Genomic DNA, 18773 nt, shown 5'->3' with positions numbered 1-18773 from the left:
TCTATAACAAGCAATTTATCCATTTCAATTTTATTTCTATTAAATACTGAGAGTGACAAATTAAACAACAAGATGCATTCCTGTGTTTTTCTAGCAAACTTCTCCTAACAGGCAGAGACAGAGTTGTGAATATTTGAACGACGAACAGAAAGCAGATTATACCAAGGAACAAGGCAACAGAACACAGCAATCAACACTAGTTCTAGAATCATGACACATATAACCACAGAAGCAGAAAGAAAATAGGACGCAAATTCAGTGGAAATTCTCCATGACAGAGGTAGCCATTGTAACCAATATTTTTTTATTTCCGTTACATAAAAAATAATGTTGGCACATAGTAACAAATAAAAGTCCTCAAAAGTATAAGACCAGCAACTAGAAACCAGAACAACTTCCTCAGTGACAAACAACAAAGCTAGGGTTCAAGACCCTGTAGAACTATAGTGTTGCCGAGAAGAACAATAAAACTAATTAAAATCTATAGCCGAAGCCATTGAATGCAAAATAGCGGTCAGAGGAGCCAACCCTCTCATTTGCTAACCTATTGGCAAACTATATCAATAAGCAGAGAGGAAAGACTACAAATGGAGAATTCATAGCAGAGAACGACCCTAGCCGTTCCACTGAAGGAGTTAGAGCCATGACTTGATCTGGAGCCAAACCCAACCTGCAACAAAAACAACAAAGGCAAGTCAATGAATGCTTACCAGAAACGAGAGTGTAAAGCAATAGCAGACAGTGGAGGAAAAAGTGTTGATTACCCTTACCGAAGGATAGTTAGCGCCGGTGGCTCAGGCTCGAACATGGGTCATGAACACAAAAGGGAGCCCTACTCACAAGGAGCAACCAACATTAGCACCACCGAAAAGTTGAGAAAATAACCATAGCAAGGAGGAGAGGACATACCTTGTTGAAAATCGGTTGAAACCAAGCCCAGGGTCCATTGTGAATGTGACCTGGAAACCAAGAACATCGACAACAAGTTAATCTAGAATGAAACCACAGTGAACAGTATAAAGATAGTTAAAAACAACAGAGACAACAGCGTCCACAGAGCAGAGTGTTAACTAGGCAAAGGAAACCACAACCAGAAGCAAACAAGGCGGCATTACAGAGTAAGACACCATTGCATGCAAACCCTCTTCGCAAACTAGACCCTCACTGTAATCTCTTTGTGGAGCAAGAAATAGAAATGGTCGAATGCCAAAAGCCAAGGGTTTTTCTAACTTCAACGAGTGGGAAACAATAACCAAGGCGAGTATAGCTAACCCATCGCCATTAAGAACTGCCATAAATGCCTCCAACAAATATCCATAAATATCTATTGATTAGAGTTTAATCATAAGTGTAATGATCTTGAATTGTTGTTAATCACACATTGTTAATTACAACGCTGGAGTGGTATTATTAGCAAGTATAAACCAAAGTACGGGCTGGTCCCATCATAGTGGTATCAGAGCGGGATTTAGAGTTTTCCCTGAGAAATGGAAGTTGGAAGGAAAGGACATGGAAGAGGTGCTCGAAGAGCAATAGATGAAGGATTGCGGGAGGAAATCAGGATCCTTACTGCCCATTTGGAGGTGGTTGAAGCAGGAAGGAGAAGGGATCCAGAGGTAGGAGATGACAGTAAAGAAGAAGCCATAGTGACAACAGGTGGATTGGATGAAGAAGGGATAGAAATGAGATTATTGAGGTCGGTCCTATTGGCAAGTAGTAAGCCTAAACCAGAAATTCCAAATTATGATGGCAGCGTGTCCACAGAAGTTCTGTTGGACTGGATCAGTGAACTGGATAAATATTTCGAGTGTGAAGAGGTCAGTGAAGATTGGAGACTTAAGTTCGCTGCAACAAAGCTGAAGGGATACACAGCCCTATGGTGGGACAGTCTCCAAGCGGAGAGAAGGAGGATGAAAAAGTTGCTGATAAAGAAATGGTCAAGGATGGTGGCCAAGTTGAAAGGCAGGTTTCTGCCCAAGGATTACCAAATTGCACTGCATCGACAAGTGTAGAATTTGAAACAAAAAGGGATGACATTAATACCGAGTAAATTTGAGAGATAGTTATATAAAGGACACCCCGGAGAAAACAACCAGGTATGTAAATGGTTTGAGATTAGAAATATTAGATGAAATCAACATTCTTTCCCTGAAAAATATAGAAGAAGCATACCAGAGTGTTATAAAGGTAGAGGAGAAGATCAATAGAAAACAAAATGCTAAGAGAGGATGGGGAACCGGCAGAGGAAGAGGAAAATCTTATGGCAGAGGGCGAACTGCCAGCAATAGTGAAGAAGGCAATAGTTCCAAAAATTCTAGGACAACAGAAAAAGATGACAGCACTAGAGGTGGCAGGCCATATCAACGAGGAAGAGGAAATGGCTGAGGTAGAGGAGCTAACTATCAGTGCTATAGGTGACATAAGTGGGGGCATAGATCTTTTGAGTGTCCTGAAGCGGAACAAGCTGGACAGAGAGGTGCGTATGTCGCATAGTCGGAGGAAGTGGAGGCACCTCCCAAAGAAGTAGAAAATGTGGTTGAAACGGGTGAAGCCTTAGTTTTGAACAAAGTGTTGCTGAAACCAGCCAAAGAAATCGTTGAACAAACTTAAAGGAAAGCATTGTTCCAGAAAATTTGTAAATCACATGGAAAATGTTGCAAGCTGATTATCAACAGTGGGAACATGGATAATCTGGTTGCCACGGAGATGGTAGAGAAGTTGGGGTTGAAGTGGCTGAAGCACCCCACTCCTTACAAGGTATCATGGCTGTAAAAGGGCCATCAACTATTGGTGGATGAGCAATGCAAAGTGGAGTTCCATATCGGCAGATATAAGGATAAGGTCATTTGTGATATAATGTCGATGGATGTATGTCATATACTGCTAGGCAGGCCATGGCAGTATGACAGGAAGGTAGTACATGATGGGAAGACGAACTGCTATAAGTTTGTCAAAGATGTGATCAAGCACACACTTATGCCCATCAAAGAAGAAGAGACAGCGGAAACAAGTGGGATGAGAGTGTTATTAATTGGTGGAAAACAATTTTTGAGGCAAATTGAAGACAATGAAGTAAGTTATGCTATTGTAAGAAGAGCAAAGACAGTGTTGTTACACACAGAGGTGTCAGATTTACCTGTGGAAATTCAGCAGATGCTGCAGGAATTCAGTGATATAGTAGTGGATGACTTACCAGATAAATTGCCTCCCAAGAGAAGTATAAGTCCTCACATTGACTTTATACCCAGAGCAAGTCTACCGAATAAGGAAGTGTATTGGATGAGCCCTAAAGACAATCAGGAGAATAGAAAACATGTGCAGGAATTGCTAGATAAAGGGCTGATAAGGGAAAGTTTAAGCCCCTGCGTAGTTCCAACAGTTCTCGCTCCCAAGAAAGGAGGAGAATGGCGAATGTGCAGGGATTTGAGGGCCATCAACAAGATTACCATTCGGTACAGATTTCCTTTACCACGGATGGACGACATGATGGATTACCTGAGCGGGGCAACATACTTCTCAAAAATTGATTTAAAGAGTGGGTATCATTAGATTCGAATCAGGGAAGGGGATGAGTGGAAGACAACCTTCAAAACCAATGAAGGACTGTATGAGTGGCTGCTAAAGCCATTCAGACTGAGTAATGCACCTAGTACTTTTATGCGACTGATGAATGAAATACTGAAAGAATTCATTGGAAAGTTCATAATAGTGTACCTGTATGACATATTAATTTTCAGCAAGACAGGGGAGGAACACTTTCGACTTGTTCAAAGTGTGCTAGAAAAATTGCAACAGAATAAGCTGCTGATAAATCTGAAAAAATTCACTTTTCTGCAAAAAAAGGTTGGTTTATCTGGGTTTCATGATTGCATAAAACGAGTTGAAGATGGACCCAGAAAAGATTGCAGCAATTGTCAACTGGCCATCCCCAAAAAGTCTATTTGAGGTATGTAGTTTTCATGGGCTGGAAAGTTTTTACTGTAAATTTATAAGAAATTTCAGTGAAATCTATGCGCCTTTGTTGGACACTATAAAGAAGGCAAGTTAGCCTTTTCGTTAGACCGAGGCAACAGAAAGGAGTTTTCAGCTATTGAAGAGGAAGATCATAGAAAGACCGATCCTGAGATTGCCAGATTTTAAAAATATTTTTCAGGTTCGCTGTGATGCAAGTGGTACAGCCATTGGAGCTGTACTTAGCCAAGAAGACAAACCTGTTGTGTTTTTCAGCGAGAAGTTGAATGAAAGAAGGCAGAAATATTCATCCTACGACAAGGAATTCTATGCTGTCATCCAAGCATTGAAGCATTGGAGACACTATTTTCTAGGGAATGAGTTTGTTTTATTCTCGAATAATTCTACACTGCAATATGTGATGCAACAACACAAACTGAATCACAAGCATGCTAAATGGGTTGAATATTTGCAAAGTTTCACCTTTGTGTTGAAACACATTAGCGGGTAGGCCAATAAGGTGGTGGATGCATTGAGCAGAAGAGCTTGCTTCTGCAGGAGAGTACGATACAAGTGCTGGGCTTTGAGCATTTGAAATACTTGTATCAAATTGACACAGATTTCAAAGAGGTTTATGAAGCCTGTCAGAATCCTTTGCTCAGAAACAATAGTCTGTGGTTGGACTATAACTTGCAGGAGTAGCTATTGTTTAAAGGGGGACAGTTATGCATTCTTGACTATTCAATGGGAGAGAATATCATCTGGGAGAAGCACAGTGGAGGTCTAGCCGAACATTTTGGGATAGACAAGACATTAGAGTAGCTCAGCCATTCTTATTTTTGGCCAAGAATGCGAAGGGATGTGTAGATATTTGTGACTAGATGTAATGTGTGTTAGTTGGCGAAAGGACATAGTCAGAATACGGGGCTCTACACGCCATTTCCCATTCCAAGTAGATCGTGGGGCTTAGTCAGCTTGGACTTTGTCTTAGGTCTACCAATGACGCAACGGGATTATGATTCGGTGATCGTAGTAGTAGACCCATTTTCAAATATGGCACATTTAATCCCTTGCAGAAAAACCAACGATGCCACTCACGTGGCCCACTTGTTCTTTACAGAGATTGTTAAGCTACACGGTCTACCTAAGTCAATTCTCTCTGACAGGGATGTGAAGTTTACAGGGAACTTTTGGCGCACCTTATAGAAGAAGATGGACACGCAGTTAATTTTCAGCTCTTCTTATCACCCGCAGACCGATAGATAAACAGAGGTGGTAAACAGGAGTCTAGGAAACTTGCTATGAAGTTTGATCGGTGAAAATTCGTGAACGTGGGATGGGGTGCTTGCCCAAGCGGAGTTCGCTTATAATGACTCGCCCAACCGCAGCACGGGTTACAGTCCTTTTTAGATCTTATATGGCATGCATCCTCGCGGAGTGCATGAAGTGCGAGATCTAGGACAACAGGAAAGACGAAGTGTTGATGGGTAAGATTTCACTAAAGCGATGAATGATTCACACGAGCAAGTGAAAATAAAATTGTAGGACAACAGTCGAAAATATAAGCAGCGAGCAGATTTGAAATGGAGAGAGGTGTATTTTAATGTGGGGGATGAAGTCCTCACGCATTTGCACAAGGAGTGTTTCCTAGAGGCGCATATAACAAGTTGAAGTACAAAAAAATAGGCCCCTGCAAAGTTCTTTGGAAATTTTCAGCGAATGCTTATGAAATACAGCTGCCACCAGGAATAGACATCTCACCCATCTTTAATGTGGCAGACCTGTTGCCATTCACTATTGATCCAGAGGAAAACAGTACAGCACGGCCTACACGAGACACATAGGATGGAAGTGAGACTTGGATGAGACAAATGCCTTACGTTCAGCCCCTCGAGATCAAGAGGATCCTCGACACTCAGGTGGCCAAGCGAAATTGGCGGAAAGAATATTTGCAATATCTAGTCAAGTGGAAGAACCATCCTATTGAGGATAGTTCGTGGCTTAACGCAAGACAGATAGAGCAGGCTGGTTATTAAGTCGAGAAGCTCATGGACTGGAGTCATGAATTCTTCTTACCCTGGGAGCCTGATGCAGGAGCATCCAGCTAAGGGCACCATGACTAGGTGTTGGTCTCCGCCAAGGTGGAAAGGTTTATCAATATTTGGTTTTTTTTATGTTTAATTGGTCAAAGCATAATGTAGAGACTTGTTTCTTTTAATTTCATTATTAGTTAGGGAAACCTAGGAACAATATAGTTAGTTAGGGTCATTGCCAACATTGTATATATTTTATTGAGTAACTCATCTTATAACTGTTTCTTTCATTTAAGAACATAAAAAAAACACATCTATATCAATTGTAAATCTTGCAGCGCAAGAAGACCCGAATAAGTTAATAATTATGTAACTGAAAAAAAAAAAAAAAAAAAAAAAAAACAACAACAACAACTGAAGCGTAACTGTGCACAGTTCAAGTAACTATGGAAAAACAGTACAAAAACTAAATGTAAATCATTATGAAGGGGTTCGACGAGAAGAGAACAGTAATATAATATAGAAACAGACGTTGTTAAAAAAACCTTGAATCTGAATCCATCTTTAACAAGCAATCTATCCATTTCATTTTTCTTTGTATTAAATACTGAGTGTGACAAATTAAACAACGAGATGCATTCCTGTGTTTTTCTAGAAAACTTCTCCTAACAGGCAGAGACAGAGTTGTCAATATTCGAACAATGAATAGAAAGCATATTATACCAAGGAACAAGGCAACGGAACCCAGCAACCAACACCAGTTCCAGAATCACAGCGCATACAACCACAGAAGAAAAAAGCAAACAAGACACGAATTCAGTGGAAATTCTCCACGACAGAGGTAGCCATTTTAACCAATATTTTTTTTATTTCCATTACATAAAAATTAATGCTGGCACATAGTAACAAATAACAGTCCTCAAAAGTATAAGACAAGAAACCAGAAACCAGAACGACTTCCTGAGTGACAAACAACAAAGCTAGGGTTCGAGACCTTGTAGAACTATAGTGTTGCTGAGAAGAACAATAAAACTAATTCAAGCTGTAGCCAAGGCCATTAAACGCAAAATAGCAGTCAAAAGAGCCAACCCTCTCATTTTCTAACCTATTGGCAAGCTATAGTAATAAGCAGAGAGGAAAGACTACAAATGTAGAATTCATAGGAGACAACGACACTACTCGTTCCACTGACGGAGTCCGAGCCACGACTCGATCCGGAGCCAAACCCAACCTGCAACAAAACCAACAGAAGCAAGTCAGTGAACGCTTACCAGAAACAAGAGTGAAAGAAATAGCAGATAGTGGAGGCAAAAGTGTTGATTTCCCTTACCAAAGGATAGTTAGCGTCGGTGGCTCAAGCTCAAACTTGGGTCATGAACACAAAAGGGAGCCCTGCTCACAAGGAGCAACCAACCTTAGCACCACCGAAAAGTTGAGTAAATAACCATAGCAAGGAGGAGAGCACATACCTTGTTGAAAATTGGTCGGAACCAAGCCCAGGGTCCGTTGTGAATGCAACCTGGAAACCAAGAACATCGATAGCAAGTTAATCTGGAATGCAACCACAGTGAACAGTATAAAGACAGTTAAAAACAACAAAGACAGCAGTGCCCACGGAGCAAAGTGTTAACCAGGCAGAGGAAACCACAACCAGAAGTGGACAAGGCACCATTACAGAGCAAGACACCGTTGCATGCAAACCCTCTTCGCAGACTAGACCCTCACTGTAATCTCTTTGCAAAGTAGGAAACGAAAATTGTTGAATGCCAAAAGCCAAGGGTTTTTCTAACTTCAACGAGTGGGAAACAATAACCGAGGCGAGTACAGTTAACCCATCGCCATTGAGAACTGCCATAAATGCCTTCAACAAATATCCAAAAATATCTATTGATTAGAGTTTAATCATATGTGTAATGATCCCAAATTGTCGTTAATCACACATTGTTAATTACAACGCTATAGTGGTATTATTAGTAATTATAAACGAAAGTATGGGCTGGTCCCATCAAACATATCATACAACTTTTTGAGTGAAGCCTAGTCATTATCACTTATGTAGAGAAAAGTGACTGATTCTTTTTTCGTTTATTTTTTTTTCGAAGTTATAGGTGTTACTAGAATGGTAATCTAGTTATACAAGAGGAGGTGTTACTAGAATGGTAATCTAGTTATACAAAAGGAGTAAGGTTGTTTGAGGAAATATATATGAAGACTTTGTTCAAAATTATATTGTTATAAATGACTGGTACAATTAATGTAATAATAAGGATATTGTTTATTATTTTATGGAGATTTGGATTGATGGTGAATGCGTGACTATTTTAAATTCTTGAATTGATGATGAATGGGTGCATTATTGAGAGAGACTTTCCTATGATAAATTTTGAATTAGTTTATTGGATTGATGATCAATAGGTGCATTCTTGGATTGAGGGTGAATTAGTACACTAGAAAGAAAGTCTTTGTTTGATAAGTCATCAATTAATTTCTTAGATTGATAACTAATAGGTAAATAACGCATTAATCTTAATGAGAAAACTTAACTTGATGTATTTTACCTCCTCCATTCTTGGATTGAGGGTGAAAGAGTACACTAAAAAGAAAGTCTTTGTTAATAAATCATCAATTAATTTCTTAGATTGATAATGAGTAAATACACAATTCACTAATCTTTATGAGAAAACTTAACTTCAAAGAAATTGATGTATTTTAACCCCTCCTTCCTTATCATTGTACACAACCATACATACACATATATTTATAAATCTAATTTTTCGTATTTAAAATATATATATGTTATATTTTAATTTTTACATTAATAATAAATTTATTATAATATATTTTTATTTTTAATCAATATTAAAATTATATATAAAATAATTACTTTATCATATTACATTACTTCAAACTTTTTCATATTAATATTAAATTTTAATTAACAAATCATTTTCATAGTAAATTTTAGGTTTAATACATATTAAATTTTTATTAAAAACAATAAGCTGACTTAAAAGTTTTGCGTGAAGTATGAAATTGCAACAATTATATAGACATGTATATTAGACATATGTATACTTTATCTAATTTTAATCATTAAATTATAATAATAAAAAAATGGGTTTTGGTTTTTTAAAGTTTATATTAATTTAATGTTTAATTTGATTATAATTTTTAAATTAAATTATTATTATAATATAAATATTTAAATTTAATATAGGATTTAATTAAATACAAAAATGAGATAATATTCAACTCAAAGGGAGTGAATAATCACATTGAATCTTTATTTTTATGAGAAAAAAGAAAATTGTCCACTGAATATTTGGTAAAATACTCTTTATGGAAACATGAAAATCAATATTGACTGACTTTGAGTTAAAAATATGCGAGACGAGTATGCGTCACATTTTACGAAGACATCCATGCGCATCATCACTGCAATATAATTGGAGGTTACAGTCCATAACGCCGCAGAGGTTACTGAAAATCAAACTCCCTCGTATTTATATCAAGTTAAAATACTGCATAAAATCAAGTTACAACACTGAAGAGAACATAATTTGTTTTGGCAACATTCCCCAACCCTCTTATCACATTATTTCTTCATTGACGGATTGCTTCGTTGGCTTTCGTTTAGGCTTTGCAAACCCATGGGAATAGACAAAATAAACATAATCTTTAAACTCGAGCGTGAGGTAAAGATGAATGTTTTAATTTATTATATATTGTATTTTGTGGTGAGAATAATTATGTATGGTTGTTAATAAATGAAGGTTAATTTATTATTATTATTTAAAATAAATTACTTCACTGATGATCTAAAAAGACAAATTTTAACTCATATTAAAGGTCCAAAAAAGAAAAACTCTTACCACAACAAAAATAATATTAAAACAACACTCTAGATCCATATAAGATTTTAAGTTATTTGGTTTTCCATTACAACTAAATTTCAACTATTTTATTTTTATTTAAATAAATATTTAAAAAAAATTTACAAAATTAACTTCCATTTAAATTTTGATTGGGAATAAAAGCACAGCGGAAAGAAAATAGGAAATGGTTTTTCTTTTCATGAAAATGGATTTAGTAAAATTAGTTGTCATAGCCCAGCATAAAACAAATATTTTGAGGAGACTTACCAGATAAAGAAAGGATGGAAATTTAAAGACAGGCAGAAAATTCAATAATTTTAACTTAGTCATTTTAACTTCTAAGTTACGACACGGAGAAAGTGAGTAAGCATGTTAAAATTGTAATTTTAAACAGCGCAGCGATTTTTTTTGAAAACAACCCCGGTCTCCCCGCACCGCCTTTGGCAAAAGGCTGTATCCGCCGGAGGGGACCCGACACAATCACACTCCGCCACGCGTCCCCAGTACGAATGACGAAACCACTTTCCCCGGACGGTAAAGGTCGTTTGGTTTGCCCGAGGAGGGTGTGCGAACCACGTCGGATCAGCTGGGCGCGCGATCTCAGCCGTCAATTTTCCGAAGGTGCTATCCGCCCACGACACATCAAATTTTGTCGTCTTTCCCGTTGACCGCCGTAGGAGGAATTCAATGGAGTTTAATGTTTGTCGTAGTTTTTTGGTGGCGGCCTTTAATATAATTATGGGCATGTGTTTAATATGGTGATGGGCTCACGTCCCATGTATCTTTTATATGTTTTTATATACGTTGTCATAAATATAGACTACGTGTGGTAGTTTAGTGTAGTATTTTTTTTGGTATGCATGTTATATAAAAAATAGTGTGTCGAGCCCGTGTTTTTCTTTAGTAGCTCATGGAAATGAATAGAACGCACAGCAGTGCGAATAGAGTTTAAAAACTGTGATGTAATGTTTTATGCTCGCCATTGAAAAACAGTGGAACGTTTTGAAATTGGTTATGTAATCTCCACAGCAGTGGAAAATCTGTAAGTGCAACAGAGTTTTTTTTGTGATTCCCTCTTTGAACAGAGGAAGAAATATGTAACAGAATGTTTGTTTTAATTAATAGAAATGCTTTGTGACTGTGTTGTCTTCTGAGTCAATTTGTTTTAAAAGCTTCCCTGTGTAAAGATCCTGGACAGAGGAAACAGAGCATTGTCTCTGTGGTGATTATTTTTGTCTGGTTTTGGTATTTCTCCATTGAAAAATACCCAACAGTGGTATCAGAGCAAGGCTTAGGCTCTTTAAAGAAGTTAAAGAAGCTGAAGGGAGAAGGTTGTTGCTGCAGCAAAACTTCTCAGGCAGACAGAAGACTCAGACAGCGAAGGATTCAGGTATTCCCCAAAAGCATTTCTCTTGTTATTGCTGAAGACAGTCAGTTGTTTTTTTTTTTTTTAAATCACAGTCAAGGATTTAAAACCATAGTTCAAGATGCAAGGAATGGCAAGCACAAGCATGGGTATGTTCAACACCCAGCTCCCACACTTTAATGGGAAGAACTATGACTACTGGTCTATAACCATGAGAGCTTTGTTCATCTCTCAAGATATATGGGAACTAGTAGAATATGGGTTTGAGGAACCAGCAGATGAAACAACATTTAATAACCTAACTCAGGGAGAGAAGGACCTATTGAAGCTCAATAGGAAGAAGGATGCAAAGGCCATTGTCTTGTTGTATCAAGCAGTGGACCAGAGTATATTCCCAAGGATAGCAGTAGCTACAACATCACACGATGCATGGAAAACCCTAAAAACTGCCTATCAAGGCATGGAGAGAGTGAAGACAACAAAATTGCAAATGCTGAGAAAAGATTTTGAAAACTTGAACATGAAGGAGTCAGACAACATTGAATCATTCTTCACTCATGTGATTGGTGTAATCACACAAATGAGAACTCATGGAGAAACAATTGAATATAGAAGAATAGTGGAGAAAATATTGAGGGTCTTACCCTCAAGGTTCGATGCCATAGTCACCACCATTGAAGAGACAAAGGATCTCTCAAACTATTCAGTTGATGAGCTACATACATCACTGATAACTCATGAGCAGAGGTTGAGTAGGAATGAAAACTCATCCCTTGAGCAAGCCTTCAAGATCTAGATGTCCTTTGGAAGAGGAAGAGGTCAAGGAAGAGGAAACCGAAGAGGAAGAGGCAGAAGCCAGAACAGAGGTGGAAGGAACAGCCCATCAAATGCATAAGGAAGAGGCAGCAATCCAAATCAGAACCAAGGTCAAGGCAACAGCCAACAAAGAGATCAGTATCAGGCTCAAGGACAAAGGTATGATAAATCTAATGTTCAATGCTATTATTGCAAAAAGTATGGACATTATGCTAGTGATTGTAGAAAGAAACAACATGATATGAACAGCAGACAAAATGCAAATGTTACAAGAGAAAACAGCAGTCAAGAAAATGTCCTGTTAGCTTGTAACATGGCTGAAACACATAGTGAGGACATATGGTTTTTAGACTCAGGTTGCAGCAACTATATGACAGGGAATATAGCCCTCTTTTCAGCCTTAAATCAGAATTTGAAATCAGAGGTCACACTAGGAACTGATAGTAAAGTGTCTGTTATGGGAAAAGGGGAGGTAAAAATATTTACAAAGCAAGGAGAAAGGAAAACCATAGCAGATGTCTACTATGTCCCCGGAATGAGATGTAACCTATTGAGTGTTGGACAGCTTATCCAAAAGGGTTACAATGTTTACTTTGTAAATGATGTGTGCACCATCATGGACATACCACCCAGCAAAAGATGCATTGCTGAAGTGAAGATGACAAGGAACAGGATGTTCCCTCTCCGGATCAGGGCAGACATGAAGAACAAAAGGGAAATGGCAGCAGTCACCCAAGAGGCCTTCCAAAGCGTGCCAAAGGATGAGAACTGGTTATGGCACTTGAGATTCGGGCATCTAAATTTTGGAGGTCTAAACTTATTGAGCAGAAAAGGAATGGTAAAGGGATTACCATTGATAGAGAAGCCAGACAGCCTTTGTGAAGGTTGTATATTGGGCAAACAACATAGAGAGAGTTTTCCATCAGGGAAAAGTATAAGGGCAAAGGCACCCTTAGAGATTATCCACTCAGATTTGTGTGGACCAATGCAAGCTGCATCATTAGCTGGCAGCCTATATTTCTTGACATTCATTGATGATTTTACAAGAAAGACTTGGATATATTTCCTCAAGAACAAAAGTGAAGTCTTTGAGAAATTCCAAAACTTCAAAGCACTTGTGGAGAACCAAAGCGGGTTGCACATAAAAGTATTGAGAACTGATAGAGGAGGTGAGTATATCTCAAATGAATTCCTAAAGTTTTGTAGAGAAAATGGAATACATAAACAGTTCACAACTCGGTACACCCCACAGCAAAATGGAGTTGCTGAAAGGAAGAACAGAACCATCATGGAGATGGCAAGGAGCATGTTGAAGGCAAAGCATTTGCCAAATGAGTATTGGGCTGAAGCTGTACATTGTGCAGTTTATATTTTGAACAGGTGTCCTACAAAAGCAGTCATGAACAAAGTGCCAGAAGAGGCATGGAGTGGGAGAAAGCAAGGAGTCACCCACATGAGAGTTTTTGGATGTGTGGCCTATGCACACATTCCAGATCAGCTAAGGAGGAAGTTGGACAGCAAAGGGGAGAAATGTATCCTTGTTGGATACAGTGATGAATCCAAAGCCTACAGGCTGTATATCCCATCTACCAAGAAGTTTTTTGTAAGCAGGGATGTTCAATTCATTGAAGAAGAAGCTTGGGATGGAAGCATAGAGAAAACAGTGAACATTAAAAGCTGTTTGTCTCATGATGAGGATGAAGAGGAGGTGGCTGAAATGGATCCCCAAACAGCAGCACCAACACAAGGACAGCAAGGAACACCATTGAGGATCAATGAGAGTGCTTCTCCAAGCACACCACAAGGAGGAAATTCAAGTGCATCTTCAAGCACTTGCACACCAAGTGAACGAGGTAAGAAGTTTAGAAATTTAAGTGAGATTTATGAAGAAGGAATGAATTCCTTATTTGCCTTGTTTTGTCATGTTGATGATCCTATTCATTTCGAGGATGCAATTAAAGATAGGAAATGGATAGAAGCTATGGATGAGGAAATCAATGCCATAGAGAGAAACAAAACATGGGATTTGGTTGAGTTACCAAAAGGCAAAGAAGTCATTGGAGTCAAATGGGTCTACAAGACCAAGAGCAATGCTGAAGGCAAGATTGAAAGGCATAAAGCAAGGCTGGTTGTCAAAGGCTACAAGCAGCAGTATGGGAGAGATTATGAGGAGACTTTCGCCCCGGTTGCAAGAATGGAAACCGTGAGAGCAGTGTTGTCCATAGCAGCACAAAACAAATGGAAAGTCTACCAAATGGACGTGAAGTTAGCATTCCTAAATGGAGTGTTAATGGAAGAGGTTTATGTGGAACAGCCTCTCGGATATGAGAAGAAAGGTGAAGAGCACAAAGTGTGCAAATTGAAGAAAGCTCTTTATGGGCTGAAGCAAGCGCCAAGAGCATGGTACAGCAGGATAGATTCATATCTATTGGATAATGAATTTGACAAATGTGAAGGAGAACCCACAGTCTACATCAAGGAAAATGATGGTAAAATTTTAATTGTTGTCTTGTATGTTGATGATGTTATTTTTACAGGCAATGATATTTATCTTATTGAGAATTTTAAATCAGTCATGAAAGATGAATTTGAAATAACTGACATGGGTTTGTTGAGATACTTCTTAGGCATAGAAGTAGATCAAAATAAAAAATGAATTTTTATATCTCAAGCAAGATATGTAAATCAAGTTTTGGGCAGATTTAAGATGGAAGAATGCAAGGCAGCAATCACTCCCACAGTGATGGGATTAAAGCTCAGCAGAGAGGACAGCAGCAAGGATTTTGATCCTAGCCTGTACAAAAGCATTGTGGGCAGCCTTATGTATTTAACAACAACTAGGCCTGATTTAATGTATGTTGTTAGTTTAATTTCCAGGTTCATGGAGAGGCCGAAGGAGGCACATTGGCAGGCAGCAAAGAGAATTTTGAAGTATGTGAAAGGTACCAAAATGTTTGGAATTCTATATCATGCCTCAGAACATTCAGATTTGGTTGGATACACTGATAGCGATTGGGTTGGAAGTGTAGATGATCGGAAGAGCACTTCCGGTTATGTTTTTAATATGGGTTCAGGAGCCATCTCATGGGCTTCTAAGAAGCAGTCCATAGTAGCATTATCTACAGCAGAGGCAGAATATGTGGCAGCGACAGCAGCAGCATGTCAGGCAGTGTGGATGAGAAGAATGTTGAGAAGCTTAGGCCAAGAGCAAGCAAAAGCAACAGTGGTCTTTTGTGACAATAGCTCTGCTATTGCTTTGTCAAAGAATTCAGTGTTTCATAAGAGAACGAAACACATCGATACAAGGTTTCACTACATCAGAGAATTAGTGAACAATGGAGAAATTGTCCTCGAACATTGCAGGACCCAGGAACAGGTTGCAGACATCTTGACAAAGCCACTGGTTCAGAAGAGTTTCGAATTTTTGAGAAAGTGTTTGGGAATGACCGAACACGCGGCTGTTAAAATTAAAGGGGAGTGTTAAAATTGTAATTTTAAACAGCGCGGCGGTTTTTTGAAAACAACCCCGGTCTCCCCGCACCGCCTTTGGCAAAAGGCTGTATCCGCCGGAGGGGACCCGACACAATCACACTCCGCCACGCGTCCCCAGTACGAACGACGAAACCACTTTCCCCGGACGGTAAAGGTCGTTTGGTTTGCCCGAGGAGGGTGTGCGAACCACGTCGGATCAGCTGGGCGCGCGATCTCAGCCGTCAATTTTCCGAAGGTGCTGTCCGCCCAAGACACATCAAATTTTGTCGTCTTTCCCGTTGACCGCCGTAGGAGGAATTCAATGGAGTTTAATGTTTGTCGTAGTTTTTTGGTGGCGGCCTTTAATATAATTATGGGCATGTGTTTAATATGGTGATGGGCTCACGTCCCATGTATCTTTTATATGTTTTTATATACGTTGTCATAAATATAGACTACGTGTGGTAGTTTAGTGTAGTATTTTTTTTGGTATGCATGTTATATAAAAAACAGTGTGTCGAGGCCGTGTTTTTCTTTAGTAGCTCATGGAAATGAATAGAACGCACAACAGTGCGAATAGAGTTTAAAAACTGTGATGTAATGTTTTATGCTCGCCATTGAAAAACAGTGGAATGTTTTGAAATTGGTTATGTAATTTCCACAGCAGTGGAAAATCTGTAAGTGCAACAGAGTTTTTTTTGTGATTCCCTCTTTGAACAGAGGAAGAAATATGTAACAGAATGTTTGTTTTAATTAATAGAAATGATTTGTGACTGTGTTGTCTTCTGAGTCAATTTGTTTTAAAAGCTTCCCTGTGTAAAAATCCTGGACAGAGGAAACAGAGCATTGTCTCTGTGGTGATTATTTTTGTCTTGTTTTATTATTTCTCCATTGAAAAATACCCAACAAAGCAGACAACTAATGCGACCACAACACAACCGTGCATGATCACCCCATGATCAAACAGCAAACAGACATCCAAAAAAGTCATCTCGCGATCATCTCATTAACCTCACACAATCATCCCAACCACAACGCGATACCCACCATTAATTGGAGGAAAGTAGAGCACACCTATACGAGAAGCAACCCGCCCAGCACACATAAAATTATGATTATTTCCCTTGAACTCTTTCTATTTGACCCGTTCATCTGCCTCCCTGGCGGATAGACCCCCGGTGTAACAGCTGGCGACTGTGTGTGCCGCTTCGTTGTTGCAATAGCTGGCCCTTTTGCCGTGGATGGAGATGGAGGCAAAATCGAGTTAAAGAAAGGATACATTTCATAATGGGCATTGCAGCTTTTGCTCAAAACTGTAGCTCCTGCGCTTCCAGGAATTCTTGATAAAATAAAATTGATTGCGCTTAAGAGACATATTTTGCATTGGATACTTGATATATCTCTCGTGCACTGCAGCACACCGTAAATCCTTCGAGACAGGGAGTCTGTACTTGTTCCCGAAGCATATAACTTAGATCCAGACGCTGCTTCACCTGACAAATTGGTTAATAGGCTCTCAACAGCCGCGTTAAAAACATCGGGGGTGGATACATTACTTCGATTATAATTATACCATCCACCAGTAGACATTTGTCCGAAGAAATCATATTTTTCATAACGTAAGAAGCAGTCATCCAACAAAATTAAACCACCGCCGGTATTCCCACATTTGTACCGAATTGTAGTGACTGCTCTATGGGAGCAGTTGCGGCACTGTTCGGCTGTTGTGTCCCTGGAACATTGTAGGAGGCCATATATTTGGCCATGCACACAGGTGTTAAAACCAGTTTGGGAGGTGTGTTGAACAAGACTATTAAAGACTGTATTCAGATTGCTGTCTAACGTACTACCGTGCGTATAGTTGAAGTCGAAAAAGCACACAGTGTGTGGAACCTGGAGTGCATTGGCAGGAAAAGCAATGAGTATGAGGAGAAGTAGGATGATGTAGAAGAGCCTAATAATTTGCCCCATCACGAAGAATCCCTTCGTTGGAAGTAGAATTCTGGTGGTCACTGAACAAAGAAAGGAGACTCTGCAGGGGATGCCAACGTTGTTCCTGCAATTCTGTATATATAGATTTGAGTAATTGAATTGCATATTCTATATATAAGAATGAGAACAAGGTTCGAAGTTTTAGGCACATTGTCCACCAAGGAAAAAAATAACGCACGAGAGTCAATTCAAGTCCGATACGAACATTTTTGATATTTTTTGGGTGTGGAGCGGGTATAACGGGATTCCACTTGACCACATTCACGTTTAAGATAAAAAGGCCAAAAAGTCCGTTGGTGTTTCGCGCTATATGTATTCACGGTTCTCTTTCCTTGAATGCCAGCGTTACTTTGACTTTGACTGGAGTTTCGTTCAACAAATAAAATTTTAAGATTTTATTGGTTCTCTTTCCCGTGTGAATGCCAGCGTTACTTTGACTTCGACTCCACTTTGGTTCAACCAATAAAATTTTATAATTTTAAGATTTTATTAATTACGTTTGTGAACACCACTGTGTATACAAACTTAGCTGATTTTGTTTTCTTAAAGGCGTAGTGCAACAAACAAACCAGGTAATTTATTGGATTTTTTTCAATAATCCAAAATCATCTTTCTCTCTCTTTATATATATATATATATTATTATTAGTTTTATTTTTTATTTTATATATATATATTTTATTAGGTTTATCTTTTTTTATAAGGTTAAGGTTAAGTTGAGATTTTTGTGATCCATGTCAAGATTAAGAGAATTTTTCGGCTTAAATCACATGATGGTATATTTGTTGACGTGTTTCGAACCAACCAGTGTGGTTTATGGTCAGGACAAATGCTTCGACAAATATACTATCGCTGGTTCATCCTCAGGACAAATGCCTCGACAAATATACTATCATGTGATTTAAGCCGAAAAATTCTCTTAAGATTAAGGTTAATATTATTAGTGAGTATCTCACATATCTAATTACTATACAAAAAGATAATTACTGTTAAGGTTAATATACCTATCATTAGGGATACTTACTATTATTATATAAGTTATAATATAATATACTTTATGTATTAATATATGGAGATATAATAGGGATATATATTAATGATGTGCTATATATTATAGATATTATAATACCTTATATAATATATTAATATATTATATATTATGTATCATATTAATAATTGGATCATATTATATTATAATAATATATAGTTATCGTAGGTATATTAATTATATATCATAGATACTAATAATATAGCTTAATGGTATTAGGTT

General features: G+C 38.3%; 1 protein-coding gene across 1 annotated transcript; it reads right to left on the bottom strand.

Annotated features, from left to right (window-relative positions):
- Positions 1-16586: 16586 nt before the first annotated feature.
- LOC149213364 (antimicrobial ginkbilobin-2-like protein) lies at positions 16587-17483 on the bottom strand. The gene has a single exon (XM_089389000.1). The coding sequence runs from the start codon at positions 17481-17483 to the stop codon at positions 16587-16589; it is 897 nt and encodes a 298-aa protein (XP_089245126.1).
- Positions 17484-18773: the final 1290 nt, after the last annotated feature.

Source organism: Pinus tabuliformis, chromosome 1_1 (genome assembly GCF_031772625.1).
Source record: "Pinus tabuliformis cultivar Carrire ecotype Pingquan chromosome 1_1, CPIR1, whole genome shotgun sequence".
NCBI lineage: Eukaryota > Viridiplantae > Streptophyta > Pinopsida > Pinales > Pinaceae > Pinus > Pinus tabuliformis.
Note: the sequence above shows the minus strand (reverse complement) of the source record. Positions and strands in the feature narration are given on the sequence as shown.

Excerpts from the sequence above, each read along its gene's own strand:
- LOC149213364 (XM_089389000.1), bottom strand. The coding sequence starts at position 17,483 with ATGGGGCAAATTATTAGGCTCTTCTACATCATCCTACTTCTCCTCATA.